At 45.6% G+C, this 18,954-nt stretch overlaps 1 protein-coding gene across 3 annotated transcripts in view; it reads left to right on the plus strand.

Annotated features, from left to right (window-relative positions):
• IRF2 (interferon regulatory factor 2) overlaps nt 1–18,044 on the plus strand; it is an 82,109-nt gene extending 64,065 nt beyond the window's left edge. For 2 of the 3 annotated variants that reach the window (XM_006130171.5, XM_075930285.2), the window contains exons 7-9: nt 5,472–5,636; nt 13,381–13,427; nt 15,924–18,044. In XM_006130171.5, the coding sequence (XP_006130233.1) occupies nt 5,472–5,636; nt 13,381–13,427; nt 15,924–16,235 (524 nt within the window). In that variant the 3' untranslated portion in view covers nt 16,236–18,044. The remainder of the gene's footprint in view (nt 1–5,471; nt 5,637–13,380; nt 13,428–15,923) is intronic. The other variant, XM_006130172.5, reaches the window with a different exon arrangement.
• Nucleotides 18,045–18,954: the final 910 nt, after the last annotated feature.

An 18,954-nucleotide genomic window follows, 5' to 3' on the forward strand; every position in this document is an offset into this window, starting at 1 on the left:
CCTTCCTCGTCCCTGGGTTCCTCGCACTTGGACGCCCCTGTAGGAGAGGTTCAGAAGGGGTTGTCGTCCTCTTCTCCTGATGAGGCCTTAGGTGATTCCACACCACCCGTGCCCTCCATGGACGCTAGGGCCCACCAGGACCTTCTCCGCCGCCTGGCCCAAAGTCTGGGGGTCCAGGAAGAGAAGGTGTTGGAAGACTCGGACCCTATGGTAGACATCCTACACTCCAATGCTTTCTCCAGAGTGGCTCTTCTGGTTAATAAAACTGTAGCCAAAATTTCTAAGGCCTTGTGGCAAACCCCTGCATCTAGCCCCCTGACTGATAAGCAAGCTGAAAGGAGGTACTTTGTTCCCCAAGAGGGCAACGAGCACCTGTTTTCTCACCCTCCCCTGGGCTCCTAGTAGTACAAGCCATCAACCACAGGGAAAGACAAGGCCAGCCCACTGCCACCCCTAAGAACAGGGAGGCCAAGAAAACTGACCTGCTAGGCAGGAAAGTCTACGCATCTGGGGGTATCCAGTACCGCATCGCCAATCAGCAAGTCCACTTCGCATGTTGTGCCTATAATACCTGGGCGTCCATGGACAAGTTCACGGACCTGCTCCCCAGGGTCTCCTGCTTGGAGTTTCAGGCTCTCCAAGAGGAGAGGAGCGCGATCTCCAGAGCAGCACTTCAGGCAACTCTCGATGTAGCGGATGCCACTGCCCAGGTGATGGCCACAGGTGTGGTCCTATGCCATAGTTCCTGGCTTCAGGGTTCTGGGGTTCCCCTGGAGCTCCAAAACATCCTCTTGTTTTAGGGCCCTTTGCTCTTCTCTGAGCAGACCGATCAGAGGCTCCATGGCCTCAAGGATACCTGGGCTATCCTAAAATCCTTGGGCATGCACACTTCTGCTACCCAGAGGCGCACTTTTTCAAATAGGAATGTTCCTAGAGCGCCCCCTTAGGCCCCATGTCCTGACTTCTCCCGTCGTAGGAGCAGGAGTGGTAATGGCGGGAACAACAGGCACTGACTGCGCCCGGCTCCAGGCAACAAACAGGAGCCCCCCAACAAATCCCGAGACCCCCGTCATGTTATACCAATAAAAGCAAGCAGGATCTTATGAGGGGGATAAGGCAAAAAGCCAAATTTATTGTAAAGATAATAATAAAGAATAAAGAAAAGATAGAAGCAAACAACTTTAACTACTTATTCCTATCACTACTTAACCCTTATACATATAAACATTCATTCATCCATTCATTCAGGTTCTGTGTATTTGTTATAGTTACCAGCCTGGAAGTTGCTTGTGACAGAATACTGGCCAGGTATTCTGTACACAAGTGATGGTAGTGGGGAGCGAAGTCCTGATCAGATGCGCATCTGAAGCTCCTGGTAGGCTGGCAGCAGAACCTTGGACTTTGATTCCATAGTTTTTTAGTCCAGTTCTTATAGCGGTGGCATATATAAACAAGCAGGGCAGGGCTCATTCTCCTTGCCTATGCTTGGACATGATTCAACTGTAGGACCTCTGCATCGGGCGGATATCCACCCGATGGCCTCGTACCTCCCGGGTTCCCAAAACATCCTGGTGGACAGGCTGAGCAGATCCTTTGCAGGACATGAATGGTTCCTGAAGTGGGATGTAGCTCAATCTATCTTCCATGTGTGGAGGTCTCCCTATCTAGACCTATTCGCCACAGGGCGGAACAAGAAGTGCCCTCATGGGGCAGGGACAGGGTTCCCTGTGAGATGCTCTCCTCCTCCCCTGGCCACAGAGCCTGCTGTATGCCTTCCCGCCATTCCCGCTAATTCACAGGGTCCTCCTCAGAGTGCGGGAATTCAGGATGTCCCTGATTCTAATCGCCCCGGCATGGCCCAGGCAACACTGGTTCTCAACCCTCCTCAACCTGTCATGCGAGAAACCCATGACAGAGACCTGGACCTGATATCCCAGGACTTGGGCAGGCTCCGCCACCTGGACCTGCACTTGCTGCACTTGACAGTGTGGAAGCTTCGTGGTTGACGGCGGAGGAGCTTCAGTGCTCAGAACAGGTTCAGTAAGTCTTGCTAGGTAGCAGGAAACCCTCCAGTAGGACCACGTACCTTGCTAAGTGGAAGCGGTTCTGCATCTGGGCTTCCCAGAAGGGGGTGCACCCAGGCCAGGCTACAGTCCCCCTGATCCTGGATTACCTGTTGGATCTCAGTCTCCAGGACCTCTCTTCCTCCTCCATCAAGGTTCACTTGGTGGCCATCTCGGCCTTCCACCTGGGGGAAGGGAGGAAAACCCTGTTTGCTAACCCAGTGGTCAGCAGGTTTCTGAAAGGGTTGGACAGGCTCTATCAACACGTCTGCCAGCCCGTCCCTACTGGGACCTAAACCTGGTCCTTTCCAAACTTATGGGACCCCTGTTCGAACCGTTAATGACGTGTTCCCTCCTATACCTATCTTATAAGGTGTCTCTCCTGGTGGCACTCACATCTGCCGGGCGAGTATCTGAACTCAGGGCGCTTACCTTGGATCCCCCCTACATGGTGTTTTTCAAAGATAAGGTTAGGCTCTGCCCCCATCCAACTTTTCTGCCCGAGGTGGTGTCTTCTTTCCACACCTCCCAAGATATTTTCTTGCTGGTCTTTTACCCCAAGCCACACGCATCTGGAGAGCAGGCTTTACACACTTTAGATATGCGTAAGGCATTAGTCTTTTATTTAGACAGGACAAAACCATTCAGGAAGCCACCGCAACTCTTTGTGGCCATCGCCGAATGGGCGAGGGGCCAACCCATGTTCTCCTAGTGGATCTCCTCCTGGATAATCACTTGCATCAAGGAGTGCTATGCCCTGGTGGGTGTACCGACCCCGCCTCTTAGAGCACACTCCGCAAGAGCTGTGGCAGCCTCTACCACTTTCATGGCACAGGTTCCCGTCTTGGACATCTGCAGAGCTGCTACATGGTCCTCTCTCCATACCTTCACCAATCACTATGCGCTAACGCATCAAGCCAGGGAAGACGCTACCCCGGGCAGGGCGGTCCTCCACTCCTCTGTAGCTTCAACATCCAGCCTTCCTCCATAGGTTCTGCTGTGGAGTCACCAAATTGAAATGCACATGAGCAATCACTCGAAGAAGAAAGAACGGTTACTTACCTCTTAACTGTGATTCATCGAGATGTGTTGCTCATGTCCATTCCAAATCCCTGCCTTCCACCCTTTCTCCGGAGAATTCCGGTAAGAAGGAACTGAGTGGGTGAGGGAGCCAGCAGGGGTATAAATGGGCCAATATACCGGCACCACCCCAGGGGGCTCCTCTGCTGGGCCTAACGGTACTGCTGAGGGAAAAACTAACGACGGTGCATGCACGCTGCGCACACACACCTAATTGGAATGGACATGAGCAACACATCCCGAAGAATCACAGTTAAGAGTTAAGTAACCGTTCTTTCTCTACATGTGACATAGGTACTTTTTATCTTATTTTGAAGCATCCAGTACTGATCACTGTCAGAGAAAAAATAGCAAAATACATTAATTATTGATCAGATCCAGTATGATGATTCCTATTCTTTAAAATAGGCAACTCAATCCATCATTTTAAAATCCGTAAATCTAACAGTGTATCACTACTCATAAATCACTCTGAACCAAATGCTGCTGCACACATTCCCATAAAACTCCCATTGAGATCCATAAGACTTTTGCCTGAGTATGGAGTTTTAACCCATCATATTCCAATGAAAGTGTAGCGTTTATCTTTTGCTTTTGACTGCCAATTCTGTGAAACACGAGATTGGCTCTAACCCTGAGCTTTTTATCACCTGCTGGTTATTTTAGATTTATATTTGTGCATAACTTCTGCTTAGCAAATGTATTTCACATCAGTGCTGGAATCCCTGTTAATTTAAAAAACCTTTTCATAGTATAGTGGGGAACAGACAACATACTGCATATGTGCTCTCTGTAATATAATGCCCCCACCATTTTCTACACATAGAATGAATTTTATTAGTGTAATTGTTTTATGTTGATATTGTTGAGATAGTGAAGTTGTACAAGGAGGAAGTATTTGTCTGTGGGTTGAACACATGACTGGAAGTTCAAGGTTTTCTGTCAGTTATTTTCTAGGTTTCTTAGTTTACCCATCTCTAAAACATCTTTAAAATATTTAGTTGTCTCACAGCTGTGTTGTGTGGCTTACCTAATGTCAGTAAAATGTTTTGGGATACTTGGATGAAGAGCTTGCAGAATATTATAGGCTTCCTCAACTTTGTAAGGAAAAATATGGAGCTTTTTCTAACCGAGGTGTGGAGCTGCATTTGCCTGCTGAATTGGGAAATTCCTTAGTTAATAGTTAACCAAACTGCAGCGCAGAGATCGTGAAATACATTTCAGTCACAGTCACACCCTGGTGTGTTTAGCTTGGTTAGCAGCTCGACATTGCTTTTTATATATATACCGTAGCTGATATTGCAGGGGATGTTAAGAAGTCCCTGCTTCATTCCTCTCTCCAGAAGAAACTTAGCCATATTCAGTCCATGGTTAAGACTACTGAAGTCTGTAGAATTACCCAGGGATTCATTTGGGCCACTGTTTCTGAGTTTTGAACCACTGTGCCTTATAGCACAGGATGTCTGTCAGGGCATCCAAAGTCCACAAAGAACTGGCAGCTTGCCATGAACAGCATTTGACATTAAGAGGAATGTATTGCAGCTCCCTATCATCATTAATACAAAAGTGCAGTCTCCAGTAGGGATGTTAAAGGTGAACTGATTAACCAAAGATCTCCCCCCACCTACAGTGGTCCAGCCAGCAGGGCCGCAGTGGATTGCAGGCCCAGAGCAGTTCCTGCTGCCTGCAGCTGCAGGTGGGAAAGTTGCCTTCGCTGCCTGTGGTGGGTAAGGAAAAACCCCTGCCACCAGCTGCAGGGAAGGAGCAGTGCCTGCAGCTGTTGGTGTAAAAGAAGCAGCTCCTGCTTCCCATGGTGCAGCAGAGAAGCAGCAGCCCCCAGGGCTGTGGTGAGTAGGGACTGGAGCAGCCCCTGCCATTCACAGCCAGTGGTTAACTGGTTAAACAAATCATTTAACCAGTTAACTATCTGGGAAGCTTTTATATCCCTCGTCTACAGTAATCAGTGATTCGAGCAAGTAATGTTCTGATAAAGATGGAGACTTGCTTGCTGAGCCCTGTTCATTCCGGTAAGGCCTCATTTGTATATTGGAGATGAGCATAGCTACGGGCTGCATTTTGGAAGTTTGTGGGCTACCTCTGGCTGTGGGCCACACTTACTGAGCTTAAGCATTTCCAGTGACAACTGGAAAGGAAGGAGGCAGCTCTAAAGATGTTAGAGACTGAAAACATCAACCAAAATTTTCTTAGAAGCCTAGCTAGATAGAGAGGTGGAGGAAAGCGCAGAATTTGGCTACTAACCCAACAGTGCAATGTGTCTGACAAATCAAGGAGTCTTGCAATAACTTAACTGTTCTTTCTATTATGGAGTTATAGGACAGCCTCACCTTGATGGCAGTACTGAGGAGCAAGTGATAGTTGCCAATCCTCCTGATGTTTGCCAAGTAGTAGAGGTGACAACAGAGTGTGATGAACAGCCCCTCAGCATGAGTCAGCTGTACCCTCTGCAGATCTCCCCTGTCTCCTCTTATGCAGGTAAGTCATTCCTCAAAAGCACTTTCACAAAATTCAGGAGAGCTGCTAGAATGTTAGGCAGATACGACAGCTTGGGATATATAGGTGATGGATGGTTTCTTTGCTTTGTGTCTTAGTGTAGTTGACAGAAATTCTGAAAACACTTACACTTCACTGGTCATTTTTTGGACCTGAGTTCTAACACTTTCAAGTATTTTCCCTAATATCACACTGGGAAGCCAGAAACCAACTTCTGTTTTAGAAGGGAAATGTAAGTGCCAATTAAGTAATTAAACTTTTGTAGCTTAACCCTTTGTAGGTGCAAAAAACCAAGAATGCACATCTTTTATTAGAAAGACAGCCTCAAGGTAGAATGATGGACCACTTCATCTTGAATGGTGCTTTAGAATAAGTGCTCACTACTTATGCTAAACTATCTGTTTGAGCTTGTATTTAGCTGTGACTCTTGAGTTCCTTTCCCAGACCTGAAAAAAGGCTCTGTGTGGATTGAAAGCTTGTCTTGCCAACAGAAGTTAGTCTAATAAAAGATATTTCACCCACCTTGTCTCCTTATGCTGCAAACAAGTTTCTTTCGCTATTACATCTTTAATTATAAAAGGTCAAAGACAGTTACAAATCCAGGCTATGTCTACACTATAGCCTCTTGCGCAAAAATATGCAAATGAGGCTCCGTTTTTGTGCAAGAGGCTTTTGCACAAAAAGGAGCTGTTTACACAGCTCCTTTTTGCGCAAAACCCCCCTCTTGTGCAAGAACTGTTCTCCTGCATTTTTTTCAGGAAGAACGGCTCTTGCACAAAAGCCTCTTATGCAAAAACAGAGCCTAGTTAATTATGCAAATGAGGCGTGGCTATATTCCACTCTGTCTTGTTTGCATATTTCTTGCACCAGATGGGTGCAGTGTAGACATAGCCCCCGTGTTTCTGCCACTATTTATATTTTTGTGGGTTTTTTTTTAGCTTGAACAGTGAAAAATCAATTGGTTTTGTTTCGTTGACACTTTAGCATTGACATCAGAGTCTCAGTACTGCAGTTTTGGGGCTTTAAATGCTAATGAAGAATATTTGTTTGTTTAAAAACAACTCTTTTCATTGGATATTTTCAATATGGAAGCATTTCTGCTAGAATACTAAAACTGGAAGGGACCTTGAAAGGTCATTGAGTCTAATCCCCTGCTCTTAAATACCTCCCACAACCTCCCTAGGCAATTTATTCCAGTGTTTAACCACCCTGACAGGAAGTTTTTGCTAGTGTCCAACCTAAACTTCCCTTGCTGCAGTTTAGGCCCATTGCTTCTTGTCCTATCATCAGAGACCAAGAAGAACAATTTTTCTCCCTCCTCCTTGTAACACTCTTGCTAGTCTTACATTTCATAAAAGCTTCTTTTTACAATATGTCAATGTTGGCCCAAATTTAAGTTGACAATATTATTTTACTATTATAGTCTTTATAGCACTGATGTTGTTTTTAGATAACAGGTTTCAGAAAGAGGGTGTAATGTTAGTCTTTTTCAGCAACAACAATAAGAAGTCAGGTGGTGCCTTAAAGACTAACAATTTCATTATGGCATAAATTAGCTCTGATGTAACACTCCCATCTCTGCATCCCTGTTATCTGTTTCTTTTTCTTTCATTTCATGTATCTGCCAAAGTGAGTTGCAGCTAAGGAAAGTGTATGCCATAATAACATTTTTAGTCTTTAAGGTGTCACCGGACTCCTTGTTATTGCTGTTTTTAGAGTCATCATATTTATTCTTCATCCCACGATTTTCCTTGATTAGTCACTATAATTGGTTTACAGATGAATCCTATTTTAAGCGGCCCAGGAGATATAATGGCCTTTTTTCGCTTCTCCTTCTCTCCCTGCACAGCCTTGTTTTTACATATTGTATCCCCCATTATCCTCTTCAGTTTTCTTTAATATTTATTATGCTACTAGAGGGTGGTGCCCTCTGCTCCTTACGCTTGCCAGGCCCCCTCTCCCCCGTCTGAGGGGGTAGGCAGTCCTAGTGTCTCGGCCCCCCACTCTCCAGCCATCAGGGCTATACCAGTCCCCAGGGGTGGGTGAGCCTGGCTCTCCCCCCGGCTGCCAGGAAGGGCCAGGGCCATGCCAGACTTGGCCTCTCCCCCGGCCACCGGAGTGGGGAGAACTAGGAGCCACACCAGACCCAGCCACTGGGGAGTGGAGACAGTAGGCAAGAGCAGACCTGTCCTCTCCCCCACTTACCCCCAGCTACTGGGAAGAGATGGGATCTGTGCCAGCCCTGGCCTCTTGGCTCCCACCCTGGACTCCTCTACCCCCACCCCAGTCACAGCCAGCCCCAGCCACCCCACCACCTCCACAATTGCAGCTCTGGCCCCTCGACCTCCCTACCCCAGTCACAACCCTGGCCTCTTGGCCCTCAACATCTGTTTGCAGCCAGCCTTGGCCTTCTCTCCCTGGCCAGTTGGCCTCCCCAGCTCCTTTCCAGTCGCACCCAGCTCCGGCCTCCTGGCCCCCCCCCCCCCGCCACCTCTCTCCCTGGTCACAGCTAGCCCCAGTCTCCCTGTCTTCGCACCCCAATCGCAGTGAGGATGGAGCCTGTGGAACACCAGAGTGACATGATGGATGTCATTCTGTCATCCCACAGGAAAAACTTCTTTAGCTAGATAGATATAATTATAGCAGGGATGTTATCTAACATGTATTTGTGTAAATGTGTAACAGCTGGATTTTTTAGCAGTTAGACATTTACACGTGTGGTGGGTGCAGGCGAGCTCCAGCTCCTCCCTCAACCCTGCTGGCTCTGATAAAGATGCAGCAGTGCAGGGGGCAGGTGACTCTGTGAGAGCTGGTGTTCATGGGGAATTGGCTTTTAATTCAGCTCCTAACAAGCACCAGCTCTGTGGGAGATGGCAGGGGGGAGGCAGCTGTGCAGAAGCCGGCATGCATGGTGAGATGGCTTAAAAAACAACTTCCCACGCGTACCAGCTCCCATCTGCCCATCCTGTGCTGCTGCCTCTGATATAGAGGCAGCAATGTGGGGGGGGGGGGCATGTCAGCTCGGTGAGAGCCAATATGCGTGGGGGAGCTGGCTTCAGAGCCGGCTTTCTGTGTGTACCAGTTCCCACCTTGCCCCACCCCCTGTGCTGCTGCCTCTCTATCAGAGGCAACAGCGCAGGTGGGCAGATGGCTCTACAGGAGCTGGTGCTCATGGGGAGCTGGCTTTTAAGCCAGCTGTCCCTGAGCACCTGCTCCGGCCCTCCACTGCTGCCTCTGTAGGAGGCAGGTGGCTCTGCAGGAGCCAGCTCCCTATGGACACCAGCTGCTGCCCTTCCCCACCCCCCCTTGCTGCTCCTGATATTGAGGCAGCAAGGGGGGTGGTATGTGTAACTGTTATGATTAACCGATGAACCCAAGCTTATTGGTTAACTGTGTAAAGGGCTACACGCTAACATCCCTACTATATAGCAACAAAATCATAAGTACAGTATATTTTCTCCATCTACTGTTTACATGTATTGTCTCATGTAATAAGTACAAGGAACAGTGAGCCAGCTACTGCTGGCCCTACTCATATGATTAGAAGCTTGTTCCCTAAAAGGCTTCAATGGAATAATTCCTGGAGAAAGGTGTTAACGTGGGAAGAGCTAGCAGAATCTATCCCTGAATAGTCTAAACTACAGTTAATTACAGGTTGAACCTCTCTAATTCAGTAGTCTCTGGTCTGGCAACATCTATGGTCTGGCATGATTTAATTAGCTGGATGTCCACTTACCATGGATGTGGCCAAATTTCCCACAGTCCTATACAATTTGTTAATAGCCACCAGTCTTGGCTTTCTGTGTTCTGTGCTGTTATTTAGCTCTAATTTACTCCTAAACATCTTCTAAGAGCTCAGTAAGCAGTGAAAGTGTTGGTAAAGCTGCTAGACGATATTGACCTCCCATGGTCCAGCAAATTCTCTGGTTTGGCAGCAGTCAGGTCCCGAGAGTGCTGGACTAGAGAGATTCAACCTGTATTACATATTTTTAAGCAACCAAAATATTGCAATGTAGTTATCAGTAATCGTTTAAAAATGTTTGTAGTTAAATCTGAAGGCACATTTGAAAGCTTTAGTTTCTAAGGTGCCTAAAGTATTAGACTAAGGAAATCTACACAGAGTACTTCATAGTCTGTGGTTGTATTTGGAGATACATTGTCAACATCCCACCAGTACTCTTCCTCCATGGTTCTAAAGTTACAGTTTATGGAGCCTCACAACAGATAGGAGAATTGGGAGATGGGCTTAAAGGTCTGGGCCTGAGCTCTTTGGGGTGAAGACTGTCTCTTTACTATATGTTTTTGCAGTGTCTAACACAAAGCGACTGGGGCCTCTAGGCACTAATGTCATTCAGCTGATGATAATGTCACTGTGCAAGTATGTAATTGGGTGCTTCACTGCAAGGAGGGGAGCCATCTCTGTTGCAGAGAGGTCTACAGAATGGTGGAGCTGGACAGTTATTGATATAAGCATACTTGAAAGGTGGCAACAGTTTAAGATACAACATGTCCTTCATTTTTGCACTGTCAGCTAGCTTACAAGCCTTCGCAGGGCAATGGGTAGAAACAGAAATGTTTGTCCTTTCAGTTAGTCTCTAATAGACTAATTCAGGGCTACTCAACACACGGCCTGCGGGCTACATTCAGCCTGTGGCCCATTTGTTTGCAGCCCACGGTACAGTTTGGGTTTACGCAGGGCTCAACATACAACCCGCGGGTGGGAGCCAAAACAAAACAGTTGTCAATATAATGGTCTTTTGTTGAGTTGCACTTTAGTAGTTAAATTCCTAGACTGTCATTGCTCATTAAAAGTGCTGTCACATGGGTGAAAATCGGGTAAATGTTGCATTTTATTAATATCAGCAGAACTGACTTAAATGGGGCCTGTGGGTTGTGTAGTCCTGCTTTAATCTTTGTATTCATGCCCATCAGTGTGAGAGAAGCTATTTGCATATATTTGCATGTATATGCAACCACACTTAAGTTGTGGCCCTCGGCATGTGCTGTGAGTATCAGTGTGGCCCCCGGGGCTTCCAAAGTTGAGTAGTCCTGGACTAACTGGTCTGGGTGTGACTCTCTGTGGTTTTACCTTGCAACTATTAGGCAGATTAGTTTGATACATTTTTACAGAAAATATTTTTTATCTTAATGTCAGGGCGAATAGCATTGTGTTCATAGAATCATAGAATCAAACTTCAGGAGATGATCAAGTTGAGCCCCCTGCCCAAGGCAGGACCAATCCCAATTAAATCAACCCAGCCAGGGCTTTGTCAAGCCGAGACTTAAACACCTCTAGGGATGGAGACTCCACTACTTCCCTACGTAACCCATTCCAGTGCTTCACCACCCAACTAGTGAAATAGTTTTTCCTAATATCCAACCTGGATCTCTCCCACTGCAACTTGAGACCATTGTTCCTTGTTCTGCCATCCATCACTACTGTGAACAGCCTTTTCTCCAGCCTGTTTAGAACCTCCCTTAAGGAAGTTGAAGGCTGCTATCAAATCCCCCCTCACTCATCTCTGCAGACTAAATAGACCCAACTCCCTCGGCCTCTCCTTGTAAGTCATATGCTCAAGCCCCCTAATCATTTTGGTCGCCCTCCGCTGGACCCTCTCCAGTGCATCCACATCCTTTCTATAGTAGGGGGCCCAGAACTGGACACAGTACTCCAGATGTGGCCTCACCAGAGCCGCATAGAGGAATAATCACATCTCTGGCTCTACTGGCAATGCTCCTCTTAAAGCAACCTAATATGCCATTGACCCTGAAACTCATAGGATAATCTCACTTCCCTGGCTCTACTTTGCATTGTGCAAATTCAAATGCAACAGCCATTCAAAAGTCCCAGGTTTGTTTTGGACCTTGCAATGGCATAGTGTGGCAAAGCAATACACACAAGGGATATACCTGATGCATCCTTTGTGCAATATTGCATAGTGTGAGAGGGCCACCACATTGTGTAGTGACTTACCACGATAACAATTATTTTATCATTGGTATCATAAAGTGCTCTGAGACCCCCCCTTATACCACACAAAAATGTTTTCTTGAAAACACCCATTAACCTCCTTTTAGAAGCTATTCAAGTGAATAATGCTTATTATTGCCCTTGTGGATCCTCTGGTATTTTAACTACTGTCTGAAACTCGTTAGTACCAGCCTCATTTTTTGCTGACAGATAATCCTCACCTTGTTGACAATAATTCAAATAGTCTTGCAATCTCTCTTTAGAATTTTGTGAATCGCAACATTCTCTTACCAGTGCTAAGCCTTTTCTTGCCCAGCCTTTGGTAACAATGAGGATAGTTTCCTTCTTGTTTGCATTACAAAATTCTTTATTACCACACTTTTCTGTCTGCATGTAAATTCCTTCTACCCATGTCATTCTCCCATCCTACCTTGTAGCTTGGCTTAATTAGTAAAAGCCGTTTTTGTGGCAACTCTGTTTATCAAGAGTCTGTTTATCCAGCAGATGCGAAGCCATGAAAAGTCCTAATCAATGTCAGAATAACTGTTCTGCTACAGCTGTTTCTGTATAATTCCCACAGGTGGCTGGGCTATTCTGCAATAAAAGTGACTCTTCCAGAATGCAATGATCCTATCTATTTACTTAGCACTGTATGTGACACAGAAAAGGATCTATGGCCTACTCACCCCCTCGTGGTTACAATGTGCTCATTTGGGGTTGGAGACAGGAATACAGATAAGGGATATAAGCAAGTAGTCGCGTATACGATTAATCAATAAGCCTAGGCTTATCAGTTAATCTTCTCGATTCCTCGCACTTCCCCCATCACTGCCTCTGTATCAGAGACAGCAAGTGGGAGTAGGAAGCAGAAGCTGCTGCTGGGAGGAGCTGTGGTACCACCTGCCTGTCCCCCCGCTCCATGTGGGGCCAGAGCAGAGCAGCAGCCTCTGTCTGTGGCAGCCCGGCTGCAGGCAGAAGCTGTTTTGCAGCAGTAGCCTTTGTCTGCAAGGGTCCCCAGCAGCAGAGGCTGCTTTGCAGCAGCAGCCTTTGTCTGGAGGTGGGAGGGCAGTAGCGTGGGGTGCGAGGTGGGAGCTGATCTATGAGGGGAACCAGTTTAAAAACCAGATTCCCTTGCAGATTCCCTTGATAGAAAGGCAGCAGCATGGGGTGTCAGGGGGCTCCCTGGGAGGGGGGCTGGAGCACACTGATGGGACATTAAGGGCAAGAGAAGGAAGGGAACAATTCTATAGTAGCAGTAACAAAATGTGTTACAGAATTCAAGCCCTAAAGGCTGAAAATTTAGCAGCTTTATCTTTGGGTATGGTTGTGGATAGAGTTGTTTTGGTAAAGCAAAAGAAATAACTTTACCTGTAACATTTTAGCAAGACCATGCTTAACAAGCACAGTGGTGAAGGAAAAATAAAGTCTCTACTTTGCCCCCAAAGTGAAGCAGTCATTACCTCTTGTGCATCTGCTTCTCTTTAACATTTTCCACATCACAGTGTAGTCTGTTCTCCTGGTTTAAGTGCACTGGCTTGTTCATCATGTTAAGCTTTTTGGAGTTAATTCATACATTACAGGGAATGAAGGCTGTTGTACAGTTTATTTGTGTGTTTCTTTTAAATTTTTGTTATCTCTGGATGATATTATAGGGACCTGTTTTTTTAATCAGGGGATATTGTCTGTTTTGATGGATTTTGATCCTTCAAGTAGAATGATACCCACTTTCATTTTTACTTCCATTTTGTCCAACAGAAAGTGAAACGACAGACAGCATTCCCAGTGATGAAGAAAATGCAGAGGTAAGCACTTAGTTTTATAGTACTCAAGAGAAATTCTTCAAGAACAGTGACACATTCTGGGGGTTCTTTCCCACCGAGTATATTACTGCTCATACAGTATTCATTTTAATAGTGAAAGGAGGGCTGTATGGAGATGAATGTCCTGATGCTTGTAGAATGAAGTTGCTTGTAAAAATTTTTTAAAAATCATGATCTCTGAAAATTAGAAGTAAAATAATTCATCAGTAAAATCTTGGTGAAGAAAAAGACATGTAATGGTGGTGCATGTTAGGGATGTTAAAATGTATGTATTTGTGTAAACGTGTAACTGCTGTATTTTTCAGCAGTTACACTTTTACACGTGGAGGGAATGGGAGCCAGTTCTCTCCTCCCTCCCTCCATCCGCCACTGTATCAGAGGCTATGTCTACACTGCGGTTTTTTTCCGGAAAAAGATACGCAAATTGCGAACCACAATTTGTATACCTTTTTCTGCTTGTTTTTTCGGAAGATGCTTTTCTGACATTTGGCCCATCTATATGGGCACAAATGTGGGAAAAACCGCCTGTTTTGGAAGATCCCTTATTCTTCATTCTATGAGGAATACAGGGATTCTGAAAGAACATGCCCACTTTTTCGGAAACTGTTCTGAAAAAGCAGACGCGTTCCCTAGACGTGGCAGAGTTTAAAAACTCTGTAGTCTAGAGACATATCCAGAGGCAGTAGTGTGGGAGGTAGGCAGCTCTGCGGAAGTCACTTGCGGAGGGGAAGAGAGAGGGGGAGTGGTGTGTAACCAAGAGGGTTAACTGATGAGCCCAGGCTCTTTGATTAACTGTGTACTTGAATGCACATTGACTTCCCTTGTGCATGTGTGCTTTCTTGGCGAGTCTGTCTTCATGCCTCGAATGAAAAGAAATCAAAGGAAATACTATATAACCACCAAATTGTGTGTGGAACTACTGCTTGTGATCTAACAGAACCCATGGACTAATGTTCCATTGCAGCATCTAAATTTGCACCTGATGAAATACATGCACATCTATTTGTACATGTCCATCTCAGCCTTATAAGTGTATTTCATGTAACTGGACATAAAATACACATGTGTATTAGAGACAAGGCTAAAATTTGGCTTCAGGGTTCCAGCTTCATATTCATAAAAGACTTCCTGCAAGGCCCTTTTCTTGTTCTGTTTAAAGAAAAATAGAATCCTTTTGGGGAGAGAATTCTGTTACGAAATAAAATATGTACAGCAACGTTAACTGTGCTGGCATTGTAGTTACTTCAGCATTAAATAAGCTCTTAATCCCTTATCCTGCTAAAGGGGAAGGGGAGCTGGGGGGAGCACTTACTCAACTAATGACATTTCATACCGTAAGAAGAAGTGAAAATTCTCTAAGGATATAAAAATAGCATCTTGCAGGATTAGTGTGCTGGTGTATGGCTGAGCTGCTACCAGATGGAGGGGCAGCTTTAGTAGGGCATGCATAAGGAATAAGTGACCCTAAAACATGGCTGATCCCGTGGGTCATATTTTCCATCCTGCTCTTGCAGGCAGAGGAGAATAAAACTCAGCAGCCTCCCCTAAGATAGTCAGAACAACCTGGGGATAGGAAATACCTCTACTTCCTTCTCGGTGCAAGGCTTAGCACTAGTTTAATAGTAGTATTATCCTGCTCCCCAGTCTCAGAAGTCACTTCCTGGATGTGCACTGATGATCTGCATGCATTCGGGGATGGAGCAGATGCTCTCTGTGGCATGTTCGCCTACAGGCTGCACAGATATCAGAGTGGATAGCCCATGAAAGAATAATGCTAGCAACATTAACAGCTGCTGGATTCTGTGCTGGCTAAGTAACAGGAAAGATATCTATGTTTAGGCCCTTGGCTTCTGTGGATAACCAAACTTCCTCTAGCGTCAGAGACTGAAACACTTGCTCATTCCGAGGAGGAACCTACTGATAGATCCAGTGGAGGGGGGAGGCGATTTTTCACTTTGAAGATCAGAGATCCTTGCCTCTGTGTCCATGTTTCCAGAATATGTTCTTTGTTTTCCATCAGCAGATTGAGTAGAGGAACAGCTAGACCAGGGCTGGGCAAATACCAGCCTGCTATATTTATCTGCATGGCTGCAGGTGCTGGCGATTGCAGCTCCCACTGGCCGCAGATCGCTGTTCGTGGCCAATGGGAACAGCAGGAATGGTGATCTGCGGTCAATCTGTGATCACTTTACCTGCAGCTGTGCAGGTAAATATAGCGGCATGTCAGGGGACTAATCCTACAAACCACCACCATATTATTGCCCACTCCTGAGCTAGACCTTCAGAGAATGGGACATTGGAAGGAAAAGAAACTTCAAAGTCACACTTAAAAGACTAGAAGCACAGGTTTTAGTGGCTATGCCTTTATTTGGCTACAACCTTGTAATGCAATTTAGGGCATGACTGAAAGAGAGAAGAGAGCAGCCTCTGTATCTGTTACAAACTCACATTCACTAAAGGGTTTTTTTTTCTTTTCAGGGTCGGCTTCATTGGCAAAAGAAAAACATTGAAGGCAAACAGTATCTGAGCAATCTGGGTATGAGGAACACTTCTCATATTCTTCCCAGTATGGCTACCTTTGTGACTTCCAACAAGCCTGACCTCCAGGTCACCATCAAAGAAGAATCCTCCCCATTGCCTTACAGCTCCTGGCCCTCCTTCCCAGCTATCCCTCTCCCACAAGTAGTGTCTTCACCTTCTGCCAGCAGCAGCAGGCCAGACCATGAGACGCGGGCTAGTGTCATCAAAAAAACATCAGACATCACCCAGTCAAGAGTCAAGAGCTGCTAAGCCTTTGGCTGTGTCTCTTTAGTTTTGGTTTGGTTTTGTATTTTATGTTTCTCTAGAAGAGGTGCAACTTGGATGCACATTAGACAAATCTAAGGGAAAGCCTTGACAATATAGAACATTGCTGTGTCCGACTCCAGTACTGGAGCTTTTTAACTCAGGACTCCAGCCATCCGTTTGTGTACCTGAAACCAGATGGATTTCCAAGGTTACTGCATAGGAAAAACAGAACTTTGGCCCACTTATCTTAAGTTTCAGTACTTCATAAGAGGACCAACAACCACAAGGGAAGTGGTGCTGCTGCACTTCTTGCAGTCAAGGCTGTGATGGAACTGAAAGCCTCAGAATGGAAGAGAAAATGTGAACTAGCTGGAATTTTTTTAAATAAAAAAATCTATTGTGAATATGTACATAGTGCAGTACTAGCAACATTGCAGTCTGCTTCTGCACCTTATTAAAAAAGCACTTATGAAAAGGCCTTTTATTACCTTGCTCTAATTAATGGCACATTCAAAGCCCCCTTCCATCTTTATTCTTTTCCAAGGCTATTCTTGCTAACAAGATTTGAGAAGTAGGGGAAAGAAGAGGAAGATAAACCTTCCCATATGGATTTCACACATTATAAACTGCTTTTCTCATGTTTGTTTCTAATTTGCTATGCTTGAATGCTGCGTGGTACAATAGGAAGAAAAATATTACAAAAATCTTATGCAAATTCCCAGATTTCAAGAAGAAAAAAATCCTCTAATTCTAACCAGAGCAAGTTTTTTTTTTATTTTTTATACAGGGGAATATTTTATTCAAAGTAAAATTCTAAAGTGAATATAATTGTTTTTTTAATCTTTTCTACGGCAAATTTATAATTTTAAGATTCAGTTCTTGGTGGGTTATCAGCAGTTATTACATCCTTGTGGCACATTTTTTTAATTTTGTAAAGGTGAAATAGCTTTTATGAGCTCATGTAGCAATCAAATTATCCTGTGGATTGATAATAAATATGATAGAGTTAAATTTTTAATAATCTTCTTGTCTGTCATTTTTAATCTTACCAGAAGTCCAAGCAGTGTGGAAGATGAAGCTGAAAGGTGTCACCCTTCACCACAGGAAAACTGAGATTAGCCTTTGCTTTAAACTACTCTGTACATTCTGAATGAAATGAGCAGGCAACTTCTGCACAGATAGATCAGGAACTAGGACTTAACGGCTATATGGTCCAACAGTCAGCGCACCAATCAAGAGACCAGGGCTCTGTTTCCAACTCTCACTGCCTTACTGTCTCTCCTTGGGCGAGTCATTTCCTCTCTGTCTGCCTGTTTCCCTGTCTATTCAGGGAGCAAACATCCAAAACCCTGGATTACAGAGAGACTTTTGGTTTACTTGTGGCTCAATGATTATTTAATAAGATAATGAAGGTCACCCATCCTCAGAAGGAAAAATTGAGAGCCAGCACATTGGAAAACCTCCTAGCCCTGCTCTTAGGCCTGACACTTGAGAGGTAAGAGATCAACAACCAAGAAGGGGAGATGAACCATGCAGCTGCTGGGCACACACATAACCAGTAAACTACACACAATTGTTTATTGGGCTTGGCCTGATGAATATGTACTGAATGTGGAGCAGCTTCAGCAGAAAAGAGCAAGGGAGGCCCCAGGTCAGAATAGCACCTAGCCTGATACTTAGGCCATTCATCTGAGAGGTCAGAGGTGAGGGTTCAAATCCCTTCTCAGCAAACATAAAGGGGGATTTGAACCCCACGTTAACACCCAAACTACTAGGCACCAGAGGGCTGCTTGCTAGCCTTGTTGTGACCCCCAGGAATAGGGAATGAAAGTAGAACAACTGCAGCAGAACAGGATGAGGCAGCAAACACCAGGCCCACCCCAGGGTGACCACCTCTTTGCCCAACAGTTGTACATTCACTTTAGAGACAGCTGCTCCAGTCCCTTATCTTGAGGAAGGAATTGAACCTACTCAGCTGGGTAAGCACCCAGACCACTGGACTACAAAGGGAGTCAACAATTAGACCTTGCCAAATTGCTACTGAATAACAATGACAGCTTCAAGCTGCTACATGGCCTATCCCTATGGGGCCATGGCCACCTTCGCTTATCCCTAATGTTCCTGACAGACACACAAGTGACGAATGCAGAGCCCTACTCAAAGCTCTTCTCATGCAGGCAGAAGGAAACTGAAGCAGTATCTATCTGTCTTCTAGGTACCCTCCTCTGCTTTTGAGACCCTGGCCAGGAACCATTGGGGGTGTCAAAATAATTTCTCATGAGGTACCTTTGTATGCCCCACCAAACAACTGAGGCGAAGGGTGGGGGAGGGAAGGAGGCTGAGGCCTACTGTGTAATCTTTAGCCTAGTGGCTTGCAGGGGGGGGGGGAGGGGCGGCAGCATGGTGCTCACCTCTGTTGGCAGGGAATGGGAGCGACCTGGATCCTATTTCAGCATGGGAAAACCACTGCAAAGGTGGGATATAAACTCTATAAAGTGGGTGGCGACATGAATAAGGGCGTGTTATTCACCCTTCACATAACACAGGCATCAGGGTGACCTAAGGCCATCAATAGGCAGCTGGTTTAATCTAAATCAAAGATGGTACGTCTTCCTGCAGGCAGCATGTGGCCCTCCTTACTAGTCGACATCATGAAGGCCAACCTGTAAGTGGGTTCACTAAAAGGTGAGCAGTTACATGGAGACTGGTTCCACCAAGACCT

The sequence above is a fragment of the Pelodiscus sinensis genome, chromosome 4 (assembly GCF_052426305.1).
Source record: "Pelodiscus sinensis isolate ZL-2025 chromosome 4, ASM5242630v1, whole genome shotgun sequence".
Classification (NCBI taxonomy): Eukaryota; Metazoa; Chordata; order Testudines; family Trionychidae; genus Pelodiscus; species Pelodiscus sinensis.